We start from the raw sequence: 18,735 nt of genomic DNA, 5'->3' as shown, positions 1-18,735 counted from the left end.
TTGTCAACATGTGGGGATAGGAGAGGCATTAGGGATAGCAGGAGAAAATGCGAGGGAAGAATGGTTTTGGGGTCATGACCTCATGGACTTGGCACATTTGGAACCTGTGAAATCAAAGGACTGAGGTGATTTGAATCGACTGTGATCATTCTGCCTTCAACTCTCTGAAAGCAATTTGTACCTTTCTTATGGATTTTTTTACGTATTACTTAGTATTGTAGGTATGGGTGTATGAATATGGGAGGGGGTTGTGGTATCTCCTTCCTCAGCTATGAACTTCAAGAAGTCAGAGAGAGACAGTATCTTCTTTAAACTTTGTGTTTTCCCCAATATCTAGTACAAGGTGTCGCTCATGCATTTATTAAGTGCCTGGTATGTGCCAAACAATGTGTTAGGTGCTGTTGATATATATATATATATGAAACAGTTCTTGTGCTCCAGGAGTTTATATTCTACAAGGGAAGACTACATGCACAGCTTAAAAATATACAAAATAAGTATTATCAAAATAATGCAATATTTGATACTTAATAAATTTTTGATGAATTGGCCAAAGTCTAACTTGTCAGGGAATTTCTTTTCTACATTCTGCTCCCTTTCCTATGACAGTGAAATCCCCATAGTTTCCTGCATCCCCTCCATTTCTTGGTTTGGAATCGTCCATCATTTTAATTTGGATACTCCAGAACCTTTGATGCAAGAGGGCAGCCTTTGTGAGCTGCCTTGGAAGGATTATCCTATGTGGATGGGTTCTTGATTAAGCTGTAATTATTCATGTAAATATCTGCAGAGCCTGGTTCTGTGCCTTTTCTCAAATTCTAATAGGGATGGACTTTTTCCAGACATGAAAGTTCAGGGAAGATGAGCAGAGTGTGTCATGGGAAACATTTGGACTCAGTAAATAAGGAAAGCTAACAGAAGCTAATTAAAGCGGAGCTGCAGGGGGCAGAGTCCATAAGATTCTTGGGCAAGTTTCCTGGGAAATACGGCTGTTTGATAATACCAGTTCTATGGTTCTTTGAAACGAGTAAAGTCACGTAAAACATTGCTTCCCTTGCTTCTGAGCAAGAGCAACAACAAATGGTTGTTGAGAGTAGTTGATAATTAATTAGCCATGTTAAAAGGTTCAGCTGATCCCATTCTTAAGTGAAGGTAAACTCAGAATGCCAAACTCTTCAACCTGAAAGCTATCTTAGAGATTATCTTGAAGGCAATATGGTGGTGTGGAAAGAGAACTGGGCTAAAGGTCAGACCATTGGGAGCTAATGGAAGAATATGTATTATTTAAAAAAAACAGAATAAGTAAAAGAGGTGGTGGAGTATTATTGTATGTAAAAAGACAAACTCATATAAATAAATACAGGAACCCAAGGGGAAGAACAGGTGACATGGAAGAGAGCATGTGAGTAAAGAAAAATGGAGGAAAGATCATAAAAAATATTCCCACAAGAGTATGCTACAGACCACCTAGCCAGAAAGAGGAAATAGCTTATGAGGTCAGGAAAATGACTGCAAATCTGGTGTGGAGGCATGAGGTAGGAGTGATGGAGTCTATGGCATAGCTGGACATTTGCTTGTATTCTCAGATCTCTACCAAATGCAGAACAACTCCAATAATTTCTGCTTAACTTAATGATATTTTTAGTCTTTGAAAGCTTTAAGGAAACAATGTGGGGAACCAATATTCTGGATGTGACTCTGACCAATGAGAAGATATCGGTCGTTGAAGCACAAACCATGTAAAGTTTGAGAGAAAAGCTGAACGTAGTCTGACACCCACACTAGACTTTACAGGGGCAATATTTTTAAGAGTTTAGAGATAAGTAGGATCTACTGTTCTAAAATTCTTTTCTTTTTCTGCATGGGGCAATGAGGGTTAAGTGACTTGCCCAGGGTCACACAGCTAGTAAGTGTCAAATGCCTGAAGCCGGTTTTGAATTCGTGTCCTCCTGAATCCAGGGCCAGTGCTTTATCCACTGTGCCACCTAACTGCCCCCATTCTAAAATTCTAAAGAAGAAGTTGGACAAAGAATAAATGCATGAAAAAGCATTATCAAGTACTTATCATGTTTCATGCCCTGGGCCAAGCACTAGGAATAAAAATGAACGGAGAAATATAGTTCCTGACCTCAAAGAATTTCCATTCTAAAAAGAGACAATAGCATGTAAAGGAGTGGTGGTTAGGGGTGTTTTGTTTTGTTTTGTTTTCAGAAATGCTGAGTGGAGTCATAGAGGAGTTGGTTGACACAACCTTTCTAGGAAATGGTACCAGATTTGATTACTTGGAGGCATGGAGCCAGGGGTTGTAGGGGCTAGGGTATGCAGAAGGCATCACAGAGATGTCCAGAGAGGAGCAGTGGATCCAGGTCAGGCTAGTGCTGGGAAGCTCTGACCAATCGGAGCACTGGATCTTAGGGATCAAGAGGAAATTCTTAATCAGGAGCCAGCCACCAGGGTCCCTTCCAACTTGAGCGAGTCTGAGAAGTTGTGATGAGATCAATTGTCTGAGGTCACATCTCAGTCTAACTCCTCTAATCTGAGGAGGGAGAAATTCCTTCTTTCTAAGGCATCTGAGAATGCTTTGTGGAGGTGATGAGTTCCTTTGTTCACATTCTGAGGCAGGTGAAATGTCTCTTAAACATGGCCACTTGTTAGTATAATAGATGACTTTGGTAATGCACAAAGTAAAATATAACCCAAGGACTAATAAAGGATTGATAATTTGTAATGAGTCAACTAGGTGTCATAGTGGACAGCCAGGCTCACAACTAGGAAGACCTGAGGTCAAATCCTGCCTCAAACACTTGCTGCATGATTGATCAAGTCACTTCATTTCTCTCAACCACAATTTTTCATCTGCAAAATGGGGATAATAGAAGCATCTATTTCACAGGCTTGGGATGAGATAACATGTGTAAAGTGCTTCATAAACCTTAAAGTACTATATAGATGATAGGTGTAACAGTAATAATACATTATTATAATCATTTATTGTTGCTGTTACATCTTCCTCTTATTCTACCCAGTAGATCACTCTGGATGCCTATAGGCTCACGTAGCCAACTTGAGAGTTGCCGCCACCTCCTCCACCCATAGCATCTCTTGGGCAAGATTGGTTTTTGTCATTAGGACAGAACCAGTTAGAAATATCTCAAAGAGGACATTGCTATTTTCTACTTCCTGAGAATCTATTGTTTTCTGTCATGTCCTGGAGAATGGAACGGACAATGACCTCTGAGGTCTGCTCTGACTTGGAGACTCACCATACAGGACTGACCTATACATGATTCTGTGGCCCCATTTATCTCAGAATCAGGAAATCTCAGAGGCTCTCCCTCAAGTTGGAACCCCTCCCCCTGACAAGCTTCCCAATTTGCAGATCCATTCAAGTGGGGAATAGACTGCTTCAGTAGGTGATGCATTCATTGCCCCTTACTGGAAGTCAGTAGGCCTAGGCTGCATGAATGGGGGCTTCTCAGGCAAGTCTGGATGGGTTGGACAGGATGGCTTGCTTTTTTTTTTTGGTGGGGTAATGAGGGTTAAGTGACTTGCCCAGGGTCACACAGCTAGTAAGTGCCGAGTGTATGAGGCTGCATTTGAACTCAGGTTCTCCTGAATCCAGGGCCTGTGCTCTATCCACTGCACCACCTAGCTGCCCCAAGGATGGTGTCTAAGACCCTTTCCAGCTCTGAGCTTCTATGATAAACAAGACAATTGATTACAGGACTCCCAGAGCTAGACTGGACCCCAGAGGCCATGCTTGATCAAGATGGCCTCGGGGGCTGCTTCCTGCTCTGAGCTTCTGCGAGATATTTGCTGGTGAAAAAAATGGACCACCCTGCACTTGGGAGGTGAAATGCTGCCCTTCCCCTGCTGAAGTGATTTCCATGTAACCACAGTCCCCGGTCTAATCACACAAGGCTTTCCTTGCTCACCACAGACTCAATTTCCACATCTCTTCTCCAGATTCTACTGGAGATGGATTCTGTGTCACATCCTATCATTGTTCTGAGCCTATCCCAGTCCATGAGACAGGCTAGAGATCTGGGGCAGGGTGGCCCAGATGGGCCAGTCAATGTCTTTGGACGACCATGCTGCTGCCTTGCTCAGCTGACCTCCCAATTCCCTACTCTTCACCCTGGATTCACAACTGATTGGCCTTTGTGCTGGCTGACTTGTAGCTAGGATCCCTCCTCCAGAGAGCATATGAAAGCAATTAGCAGAGCTGGAAAGGCTTCTTCCCTGCTTCAGTCATTCCCCCCCCCCCCCGGAGACAGAGCAGGAGCAGTTCAGAGTAAGGTACAAGGTCACCTGCCCCTCCCCTCTCCGGTCCAGGGCAGTCTGACAAGTGTGCATGGAGTGAGTGCCTCCTTTGTGTCAGACTGCGTGCCGGGCACCGAGCATGAGGACACAAGTGAGATTCAGGCCCTGTCCTTCCCGAGCTTACCTTCTACTGAGGAAGGGAACACAACATAGTGACACACAAATGTCCATGTGACAGTGTGAGGAGGGGGAGAGCCCCTGCTTATTACAATCAGCAAGCATTTATTAAGCACCTGCTGTCTGCCAGGCACAGTGGTAGGCACTGGGGATACACAGAAAAAGCGAATGCAGTCCCTCCCTGCATGGGGCTTCCTTTCTAATGGGGAAGACACCATGCAAACAGCCATACACATTCAAGTTAAATACTGAATAGATGGAAACTGTCTTGGAAAGGAAGGCACCAATGGCTGGAGGACCCAGGCAGGGCTTTTCCCAAGGGGTTGGTACCTGAGTGAAAACTAGAGATTCCAAGAAGCAGACCCAAGGAGGGAGCATGTTTTCAACTCGGAGGCAGCCTCATGAAAAGGCATGACGCAGGAGATTCATGTAAGAGTGATGTGAAGCATGGTCAGAGAGGGTTTTAGATGCCAAGCTGAGCAGCTGGTGTTCTATCCTAGAAACAATAGGGAGCCACTGAAGTTTCTTTTTTAGGGAAGCTACATGATTATAGACATGCTTTAGGAGGATTATTGTGGAGGATGAAGGAGGTCGAGAGACTAATGATTGAGTAAGGGTTAGTAGGGCATTAGAAGAAGCTAGTGAGAGGGCACGAGGGTTGAACTAGATGGGGGTCTAAGGGGATGATAACAGAGAAGGTCAAAAATCTAATTTAGGGAACAGCTAGTGCACCTCTGGCTGGTTTTCCTTTGTGATGATCAGAAACCATCAGAGGATTGATTTCTTCCCATTTTTCACTTAATTCCAGCCTGTATTTGGTCACCATGGTAGGCTAGGAATCACAACAGCTAAGATTCATAGTCATCTTTATAGCTTTTTCTCAAGGACCTTTTGGCTTCAGAAGTTCTACTTGGCAAGTGGGCTCAGAAAATGAGCCCCCACTAGGAGAACCAGGATGAGAAAAGAGTATGGTCTGCAAAGAGGAATGATGGGAAAGACAAGATTAAATCAGAACTTTGTAGTTTTGCATTTTCAGGTATTTTTTTCCTGTGTGGGGCATTGAGGGTTAAGTGACTTGCCCAGGGTCACACAGCTAGTAAGTGTCAAGTGTCTGAGGCTGGATTTGAACTCAGATCCTCCTGAATCCAGGGCTGGTGCTTTATCCACTATGCCACCTAGCTGCTCCCTGCATTTTCAATGTATTTTGTTTCAGTCTATTTTTTCCCCATCAATGATTTGTATATTTGTGGTAGAAGCTGAAAAGGCAGCAATTTCATATATTTGTAATGAGGATCCTATTTGTAGCTGTTCTGTGAAAGATCAGCACTGTTAGCTGAAGCTAGAAGGGTTCTCATTCCAAAATACTGACTGAAGGTAGAAAGCTCCTTTTGTACAAAAGGATCAACAGATTTATGGCAAGAACTGATTGTCTTTGCTACAAATAAAAAATTTAAATATATGGATGGGAATTCAAACACATGCTTTAATGATAAGCAATAATGATTAGCAAAAGGCTGAAGAGCTTGGTTCAAACTGACAAACAATCAGGGATGGAAATTGGAGTGTCAACAGGCCCCTTTGGCTCATCCCAGTTATTGTAATATGCTTTGCAAATTTTAAAGGGGTAAATGAATGTTATTTCAGATTTTCCCAATGTTATTGCTGATTGCTGTTCTCTCTTGATTATTCAGGGACTAGTTTTCAATTCTCTTTGATTCTCTGCCACCTTCTGCACTATGATTTGACTATTTCCATCTCCACTGGAAGAAGGAGCAGGGGGAAGAAAAAGTTGAAATTCATGCCAGACCATCTTTTAGAAGCTTACAATGAAAGATTTCAAGAAGGGGGAGGATGGTGTGGTTTATCTGTGAATTCCAATCATCCACACCATGCATTCTTGCCAAGAATAATTGTGAACTGGCTCAGGATAGGTTATAGGCACATGGACTTTCTTGGAGTCCAAAGCATTGTAGAAGGATGGTTAGCATAACACGTGGCCCCTGCTGACTGCCTCCTATGTTCTCTCTATGGCTCTCAACCAATGGCTCTGACTAAGCATAGCTGGTTGGTTCCTCAACTACCCAAGGAATGGTTAGTGTTTGTAGCCCCCTCTTCTCCTAAGGTCTTGATGTGTTTTTTTTTTCTTTTCTTTTCAGGTTGGCCAAGAGAAAGGAAACTGCTCTTTCCAAAAGAATCCAGCCCAATGCATTATCCCTCAAGAGCAGGAAAACATCTTTCACACAATATTTGCATTTTTCACCAAGTCTGGCCGAAAAGTACTGGTAAGGCTGTGGGGCTCACTAGTGTGAGTGGGCATTCCTTCCATGGCTCTCCTGAGGAAAGGATTTCAAAGAGAAAAGACCCATCTTCTGGATGAAGATGTAGGAATGTGTATGTCTGGGTGTTATTCCCAAATCAACCTTTGCAGCAATTGAATAACAAGGATTTAAGGATTATGGACAAATCATATTTGTCAGTATGAGCCTTAAGTTGAAGCACTTTATTTAGATTCAAGAAATCTCATGGCTCCAGAGAGCCAATAATCCTTTGAACACACCAGACAGAAACAAGGAATGCTTTTTACAACTTAATTCCAGCCTTAATCAAAATTGGACATAAAATATTGGTGACCGACTAGAAAAGAATCCCCAAAGCCACTTTTTCCTTTTCTAATATTTCTTCTTCCTATGGAAAATTGCTCACTTCCCTTTTTGAAAAAACCAAATTTTCATTGATTTTTATTGATCTTTTAAATTTGTACATTCTCCAGATTTCCCTTGGTATCATTCCCTCTCCTTAACTTGTTTCCCAGTCCACTCCAGGCCCTAAACCAATGCATATTCCCTATTTTCATCCATTCTATAACAGAAGTTCAAATATCCCCATTCCCAGTCCTCCAGGCAAAAGTGCCCTTGTTTACATAGTGCAACTGATCAATCCCTAGTTTCACATTATTCTACAAAGTCTTAAAACTGTTTGATACTGGATAATGTCAGTGTAATTGAGGACTAACTGAATGGAGCATCCGAAGTAAAGCTGGTTGAAAATTTGGTCTTGGCCCCAGTCACGAATCCCACTCAAATCACGTCTTTCTTCTCATTCCCAGAATTCATATTGTTTCTCTACCGAAGTTATGCCTTGGAATCCAGAGTTTTTGCCAGCTATTCATTTTGTTTCCTTGGGCAAAAATCAAATAACTTCTTAGCCCTATCACTTTCGTAGTTTAGAAACAGGCCTTGCGGATTTAAATTATCTGGCGTGGAGCCGTGATGATAAAAGCAGTAGAGAGACTGAGCACAAAACTAATAAGCATAAAGAAAGTATACACAAATGGAAACATGTTCCTTTTAAAAATATATGAAATGTTCAGATTGGAAAAGCCAGTGAGCCTATTTCTCCCAACTGCCTGAGCTCTTCCCTGACACTGAGGTGACCTGGAGAGTCTTATTGTCTCTGTGACCCTGGGGGATTCACTTAAGCTCTCCAGCCTCAGTTTCTTCATCTGTACAGCAAGAGTTTGGCTGAGATGAGTATTTCTCAAGCTATGTTTTGCCGAATTTTAGGGAGGCTTCAAATCACTGCAAAGAATTATGTGAAGACAAAGGTTGTATTGGTACATCAGTACCAAGGTGCTGTCCCCAAACTGAACCCAGCAATTCATATGCATTGTGTGCTGGACATATGACAAAAAGACTACCCTCCCTCCCTATCCTGAGCCCTGTGGTTCTCAAAATTCATCCTGAAATTGTGCTATGTCTCATAGCAGCCATATCACATAGTGATTCGTAGTAGGTCTGTAGCCTATAGGTGTGGGCCATGGTGGAGAGAGGCAGTAACCTTGGGGTCAAGAAGAGCTGAGTCCAAGGTCTGACTCTGTGACACTGGGCAAGTGCATTAACCTCTCAGTGCCTGGATGATTGTCCAAGACGTTAAGTTACAACACAAGTACTGATCTGTATTACTAGAGGAAGTTGTCTGGACTAGGGATTTTCTACCTCGATGAAATCACATAGGAGCAGACCCAAAAAACAAAAGAACCCAAAACAAAACAAAAAACTCACTCTAGGAATTTTGTTTTTTTATTTTCCATGTGTTGTTTTGCCAAACTTCCCCAGACTTTCATTTCACATTTGATTTTTTTTTTTGAGTTTGACTTGACATTTCTCCCTATTAAATTGCATCTCATTATATTCAGCCCATTGTTCCAGCCTCCTGTCATCTTTTTGAATTCTGATTCAGAAGTATTAATAACCAAGACTTTGACAATGGAACCCGTATCCAGGAACCTTGTTTGAATCCAGCCAGATAGTGTAGGACAGGCCCAGCTTCCATCCTTTCTAGCTTAACAAGACCTGTCATAATATAGGCTCTCTTGATAGAACTCTGGGGAAACACCAGTCCTAGTGGATGAGTGATGATGGAAGTTCACATTTCTCTAGTATTTACAGAGATAAAGCCATAATTTCCAAGGTAGTGCAGGTGTTGTTAATCTCATTTTTCAGGTGAGGAAACTGAGGCTGAGAGAGATTAAGTGATTTGTCCTGGGTCACCTAGCTAGCAAATGATGGGCAGGATCTAAATCCGATTCTTCCTTCCTCCAAGGCCATTATCACCCCATCCCTGACTCCACTGGAGCCCAGGCCAATGAAGGCAAATATCCCCCTCTGTTCCTGCCCCCAGGTGACAGCTTTCTCTCTTCCTCTCAGGACTGTAACAGAGCTGGTACTCCCTGCCTCAGCATCCAGTGCAACCTGAGTGTGCTGGCCAAAGAGGAGAGCCGCAGTATTGACCTCTACATGCTCCTGAACACGGAGATACTGAAGAAGGTGAGGAAGCCGGCTCCAGACCCTCCAGCTTCACTGATCCACTTTCCCCTTAGGCTTGGGTCCCTGATCCATCTGGCCATTGACAAGCCTGTTTTAAGGGACCGGCACTGTCCTAGGTGCTAGCGATACAAGGAAAACTTAAAGAGTGCCTGTCCAGCCTTAGCTATTACTCCTCTCAATAGCCCTGGTCTTGGCAAAGTGAACAGGAAAGTCACCGAGAGTCACATTGGTGACAATACTGTCACCACCCTTTGGCCCCACATTTCCAGCCTCAATGCACATCCTCTTCCCCACTGTGTGCCAGCCTAATTGGTCTGCTGGCTGCTCCCGAGATCCAGTAGTCCATCTCCTGCTGCACATTGTCCTCCTTGCCTGGGATGCACCCTCTTCTCATTCCTATTAGACACCCACACTCCTTCAGGGCTCATCTCAAGTGCAACCTCCTGCATGGAACCTTTCTCGTTCCCTCCCAAATGGTGAGGTCCCCGCGTCCTGAAGTTAGTTTTCACTTACTTATCTATGTACATGCCCTTTGTTTCACTTAGGAGAAACTCCTAGGGCTCAGGGACGGGTGTGATTTCTCACTGGATTGTGAGCACTTTGCACTATGCCCAGTGCCTAGGAGACTTTGTGTTTTTTGAACTTAAAGCCACTTTAAAAATATTTAATTTTCTTTTGTTATCATTAATAATAGGAGAGGCATGGTATCTGGGTAATTTAATCGTTTTATTAACATGGCTGGTGGGTTTTGTTTGTGCAAAATTATTCAAATTCTCTCTCTCTCTCTCTCTCTCTCTCTCTCTCTCTCTCTCTCATTCTCTTGCTCTTTCTCTCACTCTCTCTCCATTTTACCACCTGTGAACTTTTCTACCTCTTGTTTGCTCATAAACTCTTCCCTTATCCATAGAACTGACAGATAATTTCTTCTCTGCTCCTCTAACTTGTATATGTTGATACCTTTCATGTCTAAATCATTTACCTATTTGGAGTCTGTCTTGGTATAATGTGTGAATGTTGGTCTATGCCTAATTTCGGCTAAATTGCTTTCCAGTTTTCCCAACAGTTTTGTTGCTGTTGTTGCTGTTGTTGCTGTTGTTCAGTAGTGAGCTCTTCCCCCATAGCTAAGATCTCTGAGTTTATCCAACACTAGGCTACTGTGCCCATTTGTTTGTTGTATACCTAACCTGTTCTACTATTTGACCTCTTTATTTCTTATCTAGTATCAAATTACTTTAATGTTATGGGGTTTTTTTTAGTACAGTTTGAGATCTGGTATTCTCACAACTCCCTTCCTTTCCACTTTTTCATGAATTTCCTTAATATTCTTAAACTTTTATTGCTCTAGGTGAATTCTATTATTATTTTTTCTAGCTTTCTAAAGTAACACTTTGGCAGTTTGATAGGCATGGCACTAAATATGTAAATCAATTTAGATAGTATTGTCATGTTTATTCTATTGACTCAGTATTTTGTCTATCATTATTTTAAATGGAATTTCCCCTATTGCTTCTGACTATATTTTGTTGGTAATATACAGAAATGGTGATGATTTATGTGGGTTTATTTCATAGCCTACAACCTTGCTATAGTAGTTAATATTTCAATTGGTCTTTTAGTTGACTCTCTAGAGTTCTCTAAGTAAACCATCATATTAGCTGCAAAAAGGGATTATTTTCTTCCTCTTTGCCTATGCTTAATTCTTCAATTTCTGTGAAAAAACCACCAGATTATTAGTTTGCATAAAGCGGTTGGTGTACCAGTGGTTATGTTTACATAACCAACTGCTGGAACATTTCCTGTGTAATTCATTACCTCCATTTTGATGTAGGAAGAAACTGGTTTGAGTAAATATTATAAGGGAAGATTTAATGGCTGTGCATGAAAGTGTTTGGTTGTTTTGGGCATAGGGAATTAGGATAGATAGAAAATGGTTAGAGTGAGGCTTAAACAGTGGAGGAGATGGTTCAAGTTAGAAATGGAGATGATGTGGAAGCCTGTCTTGGAGATGGGAACTTCACCCTGCCTGGCCCCCAATTGACTGTAATGCTTGCAGTTCTCTGTTGTCTGACTGCTGCTGAGACAAACAAGGCAGCTCTGGGCTGGGTTGGACTCAACCCTGGAGACCTGGAATTGTCTGGTGCATCTTGGGCTGGGAGCCAGGGCCTTGCCAATATTGCACTGTGTAATTACCAAGAGGAGGATCTGACCCTAGGTAAAGTGGGCCTTGGCAAGATGTCATTATTCTAAAAACAGGCCAAGGATGGGTGATTAGGGGAGAGATTTATAGATCGAAGGCTGGAAGGAACCTCAGAAGCCATTAGCCAACCCCCTCCTTGTACAGGTGAGGCCCCTGAGGGGATCAGGAATTAAAGGAGCAGAGCCAAGGTTTGAACCTAAGGTCTCTGCTCTAAACCCAGCATCTGTCTACACCACACTGCCTCCAGATGCCTTCTGGAAAGCCCACGGATCCTCAGGTTGTGTTACTGTTTGACTTTGCAAGGACGAACTTGGGTCCTAGCAGAGCCTCCCAGAGCCATAAGTAGGGATTCTGGCACCTGGAGCAGATTCACTTGAGGATAGGGCATTAACCAAGGACAGTCTGTCTCACTGGCTGGAAGCACATTGGGCAGCCTTGGGAATGGGAAGACATGGGGAACAAGGAGGGGGAGATGTGTGGTAAGGCAGAATAGCAGTGGGGACTTTGTGGCAGCTGGTGGGCACTGTTGTTATATTTAATGCTGGAAAGGACCATCTGATCCAGTTCTCTCTTTTCTCAGATGAATTAACAGAGACCCAGATACACTAAATGACTTGCTAAAGGTCACATGGGTAGTAAGGCTGCTGGTGGACAATTCCCTGGGTGCTTCTCTCTTCTCTCCCCTCCCCTCCCCTCCCCTCCTCTCCTCCTCTCTCTCTCTCTCTCTTTCCCCCTCCCTTTCTCCTTCCCTCCCTCCCTTCCCCTTCTGTGTCCCTCTTTTCCTTGCTTCCTCTTTCTCCCCTCCATCCTCTCTGTCTGTCTCTTTCTGTCTCTGTTTCTCTGTCTCATACACACCACTCACACACACACACACACACACACACACACCCCAAACGTATAATTCAAGCCACTCTTTTATCCCACCAGCCTGTGCCTGCAGTCACTTTGGCAAGAGGAAGAAGGTTTAAACACAGAACTTGAGATGGTTAAGTTCTCCCCAATTGTGGGTATACACAGAAGTATTCCATAAAGGAATGGTGAGAAGACTCAATAGGGACACAACATCCATCTTCAAGTTCCTAGAGGGAAGTTCTTCACAGAAGAAGGAATGGAAGCTCCCCATACCAATAGTCAGAGCTGTCTCACAGCCAAAGGGCTGCCTGCCCCCTATGGTGGTACATTGCTGGAAATTGGAAATCTTCAAGGCTAGAGGAAGATATTGGATCAGCCTGGGGTAGGGTTGGGGAGTGTAATAGGAGTGATTCTTTAAGTCGCCTCATTTATGAATTCATCCATCCCCCCATTTGCCTACAGAATGAGCTATTTTTTTTGTAACCAAGAATAAAAAAGAAAGAAGGAAAAAGCAAGTCAGGAAAACCAACCAACACATCGACTGTATCAGACCATATGTGCAATATTCTTCATCCATAGTCTCACACCATAGACCACAAAGAAGGGAGAGAAGTTCATTTTTCTTACCTCTTTTCCATGTCTAAGTTTGGGTAGTATAATTCTAGTGTTCATCGTTGTTCTCTCCATTTACAACATCTCTTGGGTATATGCCCCCATTCTTCTCTGTCCCCACCCAAGTCCAGGCCCTCATCACCTCATGCCCAGGCTATTTCAATAGCTGCTGGTGGGTCTGCCTGCCTCAAGTCTCTCCCCACTCCAGTGCATCCTCCACTGAGGTGTCAAATTGATCTTTCTAAAGTACAGGTCTGACCACTGTTCAATAAACTTCAATGGCTCTCTATCACCTCCAGGAGCAAATATAAAAATCCTCTGTCATTCAAAGCCCTTCATTACCAGGCCCTTTCTTACCATTCTCCTCTTCTAAAACCTTACCCCCTCCATGCATTTTGTGATTCTGCAATGCCGGCCTCCTTGCTGTTCCCTACACAATACTCTTCATCTCCCAATCCCGAGTATTTTCACTGGCTACTCCTCATGCTTCAAATTCCCTCCCTTCCATCTCCATCTCCTTCAAGTCCCTGCTAAAAATTATCCCTTCTCTAAGAAGCCTTTCCCCACGTCCCCTTAATGTTCCCCTTAGTGCCTCCCCTCTGCTGATGGTCTCTAGTTTGTCCTGTTTCTATCTTGTTTGAACAGAGTTGTTTACATGTGACCTCCCCCATAAGTCATTAGATTGTGAGTTCATTGAGAGCAGGCACTGGGGTTTTTTGTTTTTGCCTTTCTTTGTTTCTCAAGGGCTTAGCACAATGCCTAGGACTTAGTAGGTACTTAATAAATGCTTCTCAACTGACAAGATTTATAGTCCTTGCAGTGATGTTGTTTTCCTGGGGAAACTCACCTCACAGTTCATATTTGTCCTTCTGTGTCATAGAAGAGCCTCTCACTCCTGGACAGGAGTCAGTAGATGATCCCTGAAGGCCTCTTCTGCTTGCAATAATATGCCTAGCTATGAATGGGGGGAAAGATATCTTAACTGTCTCTGTGGTGTTTTCTTTTCCTCTCAGGATAGCTCATCAGTCATTCAATTTGTGACCCGAGCCAAAGTGAAAGCGGATGCCACTCTCCGGGTGGTGGAAGTAGCCAATGGGAACCCAGAAGAGATCTCGGTGAGCCAATAAGCCCCGTCCCCTCTGTCAGTTGGTCAAGTGGTCTGGTATATGTCAGGAGGCGGATAGTAGTCCCAATGAGCAGCTGAGTCAAGATGTAGCCTATTCAGCAACTGCTGGCTGCCATTGGTCTCCAGCCTGGGGCCATCTTGAAGTAACTCTGTGGCCACCACTGTTGTCAAGGACATCATCTTGAAGCCCTGTATACACCAGAGGGAGTCAAGTGCCCTTGCCAGGGTTTAGTTTCCACTGCAAGGCCCAGAAGTATGTTTATCCAACTCAGTCTGTTTTCTGAAACCAGGGCTTAGCTCCCAAACCCCATCACTCGTGTATTTTAGAACTCATTGTTTTAACAACTTGGAGAGGTCACGTCCAAGTAGCCAAGCCCCGGATACTTCTCTGAGAGTCCCTCCTCCTTGTTCTTTAGCAATCATGTTTGGCATGAGACTGTTTGGGTTTCAGGGCTGAAAGAAGCCTGTGATGGTGTGTGGGTGTGAGAGAGTCTGGAAGGGAAGTCTGGTCTGGGGGTTTCAATGCTGTTCAGTTCTCAGAAGGTCAAGGCCAGTCCTTGTTTGGTATCCACAGACTGAGAACCTTGGCAAAATTAGAAATCCCTTAAATAGATCATGGGATCATATACTAGGCTGCAAGAAAAGTTGGAAGCCATGTAGACCAACCCCTTCATTTCCTGGTTGAGGAGACTGTGTGTCAGGCAGAAGAAGTGTCTTACACAGGTCACACAGGTAGTAAGTGTCAGGGGCAGGATGCAGAGGTCAAAGCTGTTCCCTGATGCTGACCTCTCTGGACACACTCAGCCCAAGGTGGAGCTATCTGTTCCATAGCAGGGGTTTTTTAGCTTGCACAAATGGAAGTCCTATAAGTTTGAATGACTTCCCTTCATGTGGTTGGAAGGAAAATCCTCTGTCGACCTGAAAGCAGTACATAGATGTGAGTGATTACTGACTATTTCAGACAATTTGAATGAACAAGCCAAGGAACAGTTTTCTTGGATGTGAACTGCATGATATGGTGGCCAAAATGCACCTTAAACAGAATCCCATTTTGGCCACTTCCCACCTGTGTGACCTTGGGTAGATCATCTGCCCTCCCTTGTCCTCAGCTTCCTCAGCAATGAAATGAGAAGTTGGACCAAACTGCCTCTGAAGCCCCTTTCAGCCCTTGATTTAGGCCCTTTCGTATGCCCTTGGACAAGTCACTTCCTCTCTGGAGTCCTCAGTTTCCCCATCTGTAAAATGAGGATCTTGGTCTTGGTGGACTCCGGGGTTCCTTCCTGTTTTAGCTTTGGGAGGTAGCAATGCCAAGCAATGGAGGAATTGCTTTGGAGACAGAATTGTGGGGACCAGTAATATCAGCTTCAAATAGAAACAGATCTCTGCTTCAGGCTGCACCATATGGCCTTAGGAAATCTTAAGTTGACATTATATAGGTTGTATTATATTTTTATTTATTTTGTTAAGCATCACTCAGTTATATGTCAATCTGGTCCTTATCCACTGGGAAGTTTTCCTGGCACTTGTCACTGTAGGCCATGAGTGTGATGCCTCTGGACTAGAGAAGAGAGGATGCTTGGATTTGGGTTCAGGAAGTCCTCGGCTCCAATCCCACTTCTGACACTTATGAGCTGTGGGATTCTGAGCGTATTACTTAACCAATGCTTCACACGCAGTAGGTACTTTAGAAATACTCATTTAATTGAATGAAAAATGAGAAGTTCCTGTGATTTAAGCTTAACTTTCATAGGTGGAAATACCATATCCGATCTTTCCTTCATTAGAAATATGAATGACTGGCTTCATTTGGCTGTTTCTGTGACTTAGCAGCATCGATTTTGGACTTGTCTGCGCATGAGTGATTATGTGGTGCAGTGGCTAGAGCAGTGAGTCTGGGGTCAGAAAGGCCTGACTTTGAATCCCACCTCAAGCACTTCCTTACTAGCTGTGAAGTTCTGGCCTGGCCTCTCATTATCTGCCAAAGGAAAAGCCTCATTTCCATTTGACTTTACCTTTCAGAGTGCTTGAGAGAATCAGGGGGGATAATATATAAGAAGAACTTTTCAAGCCTTGAGATTGTTGTTACTGTTATTATTGAGTAAGAGCAGGGAGGGAGGGAAGGAAGAAGGGAGGAAGGAGAGAGACAGAGAGAGAGACAGAGAGAGACAGAGAGAGAGAGAGACAGAGAGAGAGAAAGAGAGAGAGAGAGACAGACAGAGAGAGAGACACAGAGAGAGAGAGAAAGAGAGAGAGAGACAGAGAGACAGAGAGAGAGAGAGAAAGAGAGAGAGAGACAGAGAGAGAAAGAGAGAGAGAGCGAGAGAGAGAGAGAGAGAGAGAGAGAGCGCACAAGCATGAACATCAGAGAACCTGCCATGTCATCAGGAAGACCGGGGTTCACACCCCACACCTGACATGCTGGCATTGTGATCATGGTCGAGTCAAGTCACTAAACTCCTCAGTGCCCCAGGAACCGGAAAACTACAAGTTATGAAACTCACTGCGTTGGTGGAAGGACCTTCTTTTCATTATCATCTTCTTTCTTTATTCCTCTTCCTGCTATTTTCCTTTTTTTTCTTCTTCATCCTCTTCCTTTTCTTTCTCTCCTTCCTTTCTCCTTCTCTTCCTCTTCTTCCTTTTCTTCCTCTTTGTCTTCACTTTCTTCCTCCTCCTTCCTCTTCTCCAAATGCCACATATTCCTTCTTTTATTACTGTAGCAGATTGGGTGCATTTGCCCTTGCTGCTTTCATAATTCCTCGTGGCAGATCTCTGTCCCCAATGATGATTCAGGAGTCTGAGGACCAGCCCCCTCCCCCCTTCATAGCCTGCCATTTGTATCTGGAGGCCAAGCCAAAGATCTTGAATCTGATTTCCTGACTGAGAGAAGAAATATGGTCCCAGAGTGGGGGTGGAAGGTGGGTGGAGGGTGGGAGTGGGAGGGGAGACATGTTCTTCTGCCACAAACAAGCTCTGTCTGATTACCGTGAAGGCCGGATTTCCAGAGAAACATAAATTGTGGGGGAGATTTCCTACAGGAGACCGCTGCCACAGTGTTTAAATTAGGTTCAGTTTCTCAAGATGTCAGACGGGGGCTTTATTTGGGATGGTCCTTGGCAGGATGCACTTTTAGCCAGTCGGGGAGTCTGCGTGGGAAGGAAAGGGCAAAAGCTACAAATGAACAATTTTTTTAAAAAAATCATCAACGTTCTAGCTGGTGGCCCCTTCTGAGATGGCAAACAACCACCAAAGATGATTGTGTATAACTTTTCACAGCTAGCTTTTGGGGTAAGCCCTTTAAAAGCCTCCTCTTGAAAGACTGGGCAGTAACTTAACAAGCCTCTCTTCTTTGCTTCCCATGTGTCAGGCCGAGGGCCAGTTTGGCAGAGTGGACAGAGGAGCCACCATCAAAACCAGTATGACCCTGAGCCAGGTCCTAGCTTGGCCACATACTGGCTATGTAACTCTGGGCAAGTCACTTTCCCTCTCATTGCTCTAGAGCAAGTGGTCTTTACTTAGGGTCTTGATGGTTGCTGGCTGGTTGTTGTTCTTTGTTCTTGAAGAGGACCCAAATGACATCACTCTGTTAGAATCCAGCTATATGTGTCCGACTATGGCTGATCAGACCAATGCTAGCTCAGAATGCTCTGTCACAGGTCAGGCACAAAGGAAAATGTACATGATAACTGCATTTCATTGCACTTTCATGTGTAATCCTGCATGTTGTATTTTCTACATTTAAACACATTATTCTAAGGAGGGGTCCAGAGATTTCCCCAGAGTGATAACGGGGTATGGGGACCCTCCCCCCAAGAGGGAGGAGGTGCTGCCCCAGTGGCAACTCCATGAAAATGGAAGTAGCAGAGAAGGTGCCAACCGGTACTAGGAGAAGGCATTTCCTGCCCTGTGAGATCCTTATATATAAGTGAAATCCCAGGGCCCCTCCTTAGCCCTATTCCCTATGTGCCAGGCACTTGGCTAAGTGCTGGGGAACAAAATAGAAAGGGTCTCTACCCTCAGGGAGCTCACAGTTTAATGGGAGAGACAACACATCAATAACTAGGTTCATACAAGATCCATCCAGAGTAGAGCCTTGTGCACAGTGACAGCAATCTTGTTCGATGAAGAACTGTGAATGACAACTCCTATCAGCAATACGATGATCCAAGACCATCCCAAAGGACTAATGATGAATAATGTCATAGCTGCCCCCACCCCCTTGATTTAGAGCTGGGATGGACCTCAGGGATAGGAGAGAATTGGGGCCCAGAGAGAGCCAGGAATGGAAGTAGAAAGGAAAAAGACCAATTAGAATGCAGGCCTTCTGCGGTTTAAGCCGGAACTCTGTCATTGAACCACCCTACAGAGTGCAGAGGCCCTGGCTTGAATCCCCCCAACTCTACAACCCCTCAGCAAGACCTTGGACCTCTTTGGGGCTCCAAGCGATTGGAGAGTTGGATGAGATCAGTATGACTTTCACACAGATTTGAGGAGCTTTCTACTGTCAGGGGTGGCAGTGGAGGGGGGCTACTGCAGCATTCCCACCCAACCCATGAAGCCACATCAGCCCTCTCAGAAAACAGAACAGCTTTAGGCTCATAGATTCAGACTTGGAAGGATCCTTTGAGATCATCGAACACTATCCCCCCATTTACAGATGAGGACACTGAGGACTGGGGACACTA

General features: G+C 44.1%; 1 protein-coding gene across 1 annotated transcript in view; it reads left to right on the top strand.

The window, feature by feature from the left end:
• The window catches only part of ITGA9 (integrin subunit alpha 9), a 351,429-nt gene that overhangs the window by 299,574 nt on the left and 33,120 nt on the right, over positions 1-18,735 (top strand). The window contains exons 24-26 of the mRNA XM_043975289.1: positions 6,597-6,722; positions 9,147-9,266; positions 13,941-14,042. Coding sequence (XP_043831224.1) covers positions 6,597-6,722; positions 9,147-9,266; positions 13,941-14,042 — 348 coding nt within the window. The remainder of the gene's footprint in view (positions 1-6,596; positions 6,723-9,146; positions 9,267-13,940; positions 14,043-18,735) is intronic.

This window comes from Dromiciops gliroides, chromosome 1 (genome assembly GCF_019393635.1).
Source record: "Dromiciops gliroides isolate mDroGli1 chromosome 1, mDroGli1.pri, whole genome shotgun sequence".
Classification (NCBI taxonomy): domain Eukaryota; kingdom Metazoa; phylum Chordata; class Mammalia; order Microbiotheria; family Microbiotheriidae; genus Dromiciops; species Dromiciops gliroides.
Note: the sequence above shows the minus strand (reverse complement) of the source record. Positions and strands in the feature narration are given on the sequence as shown.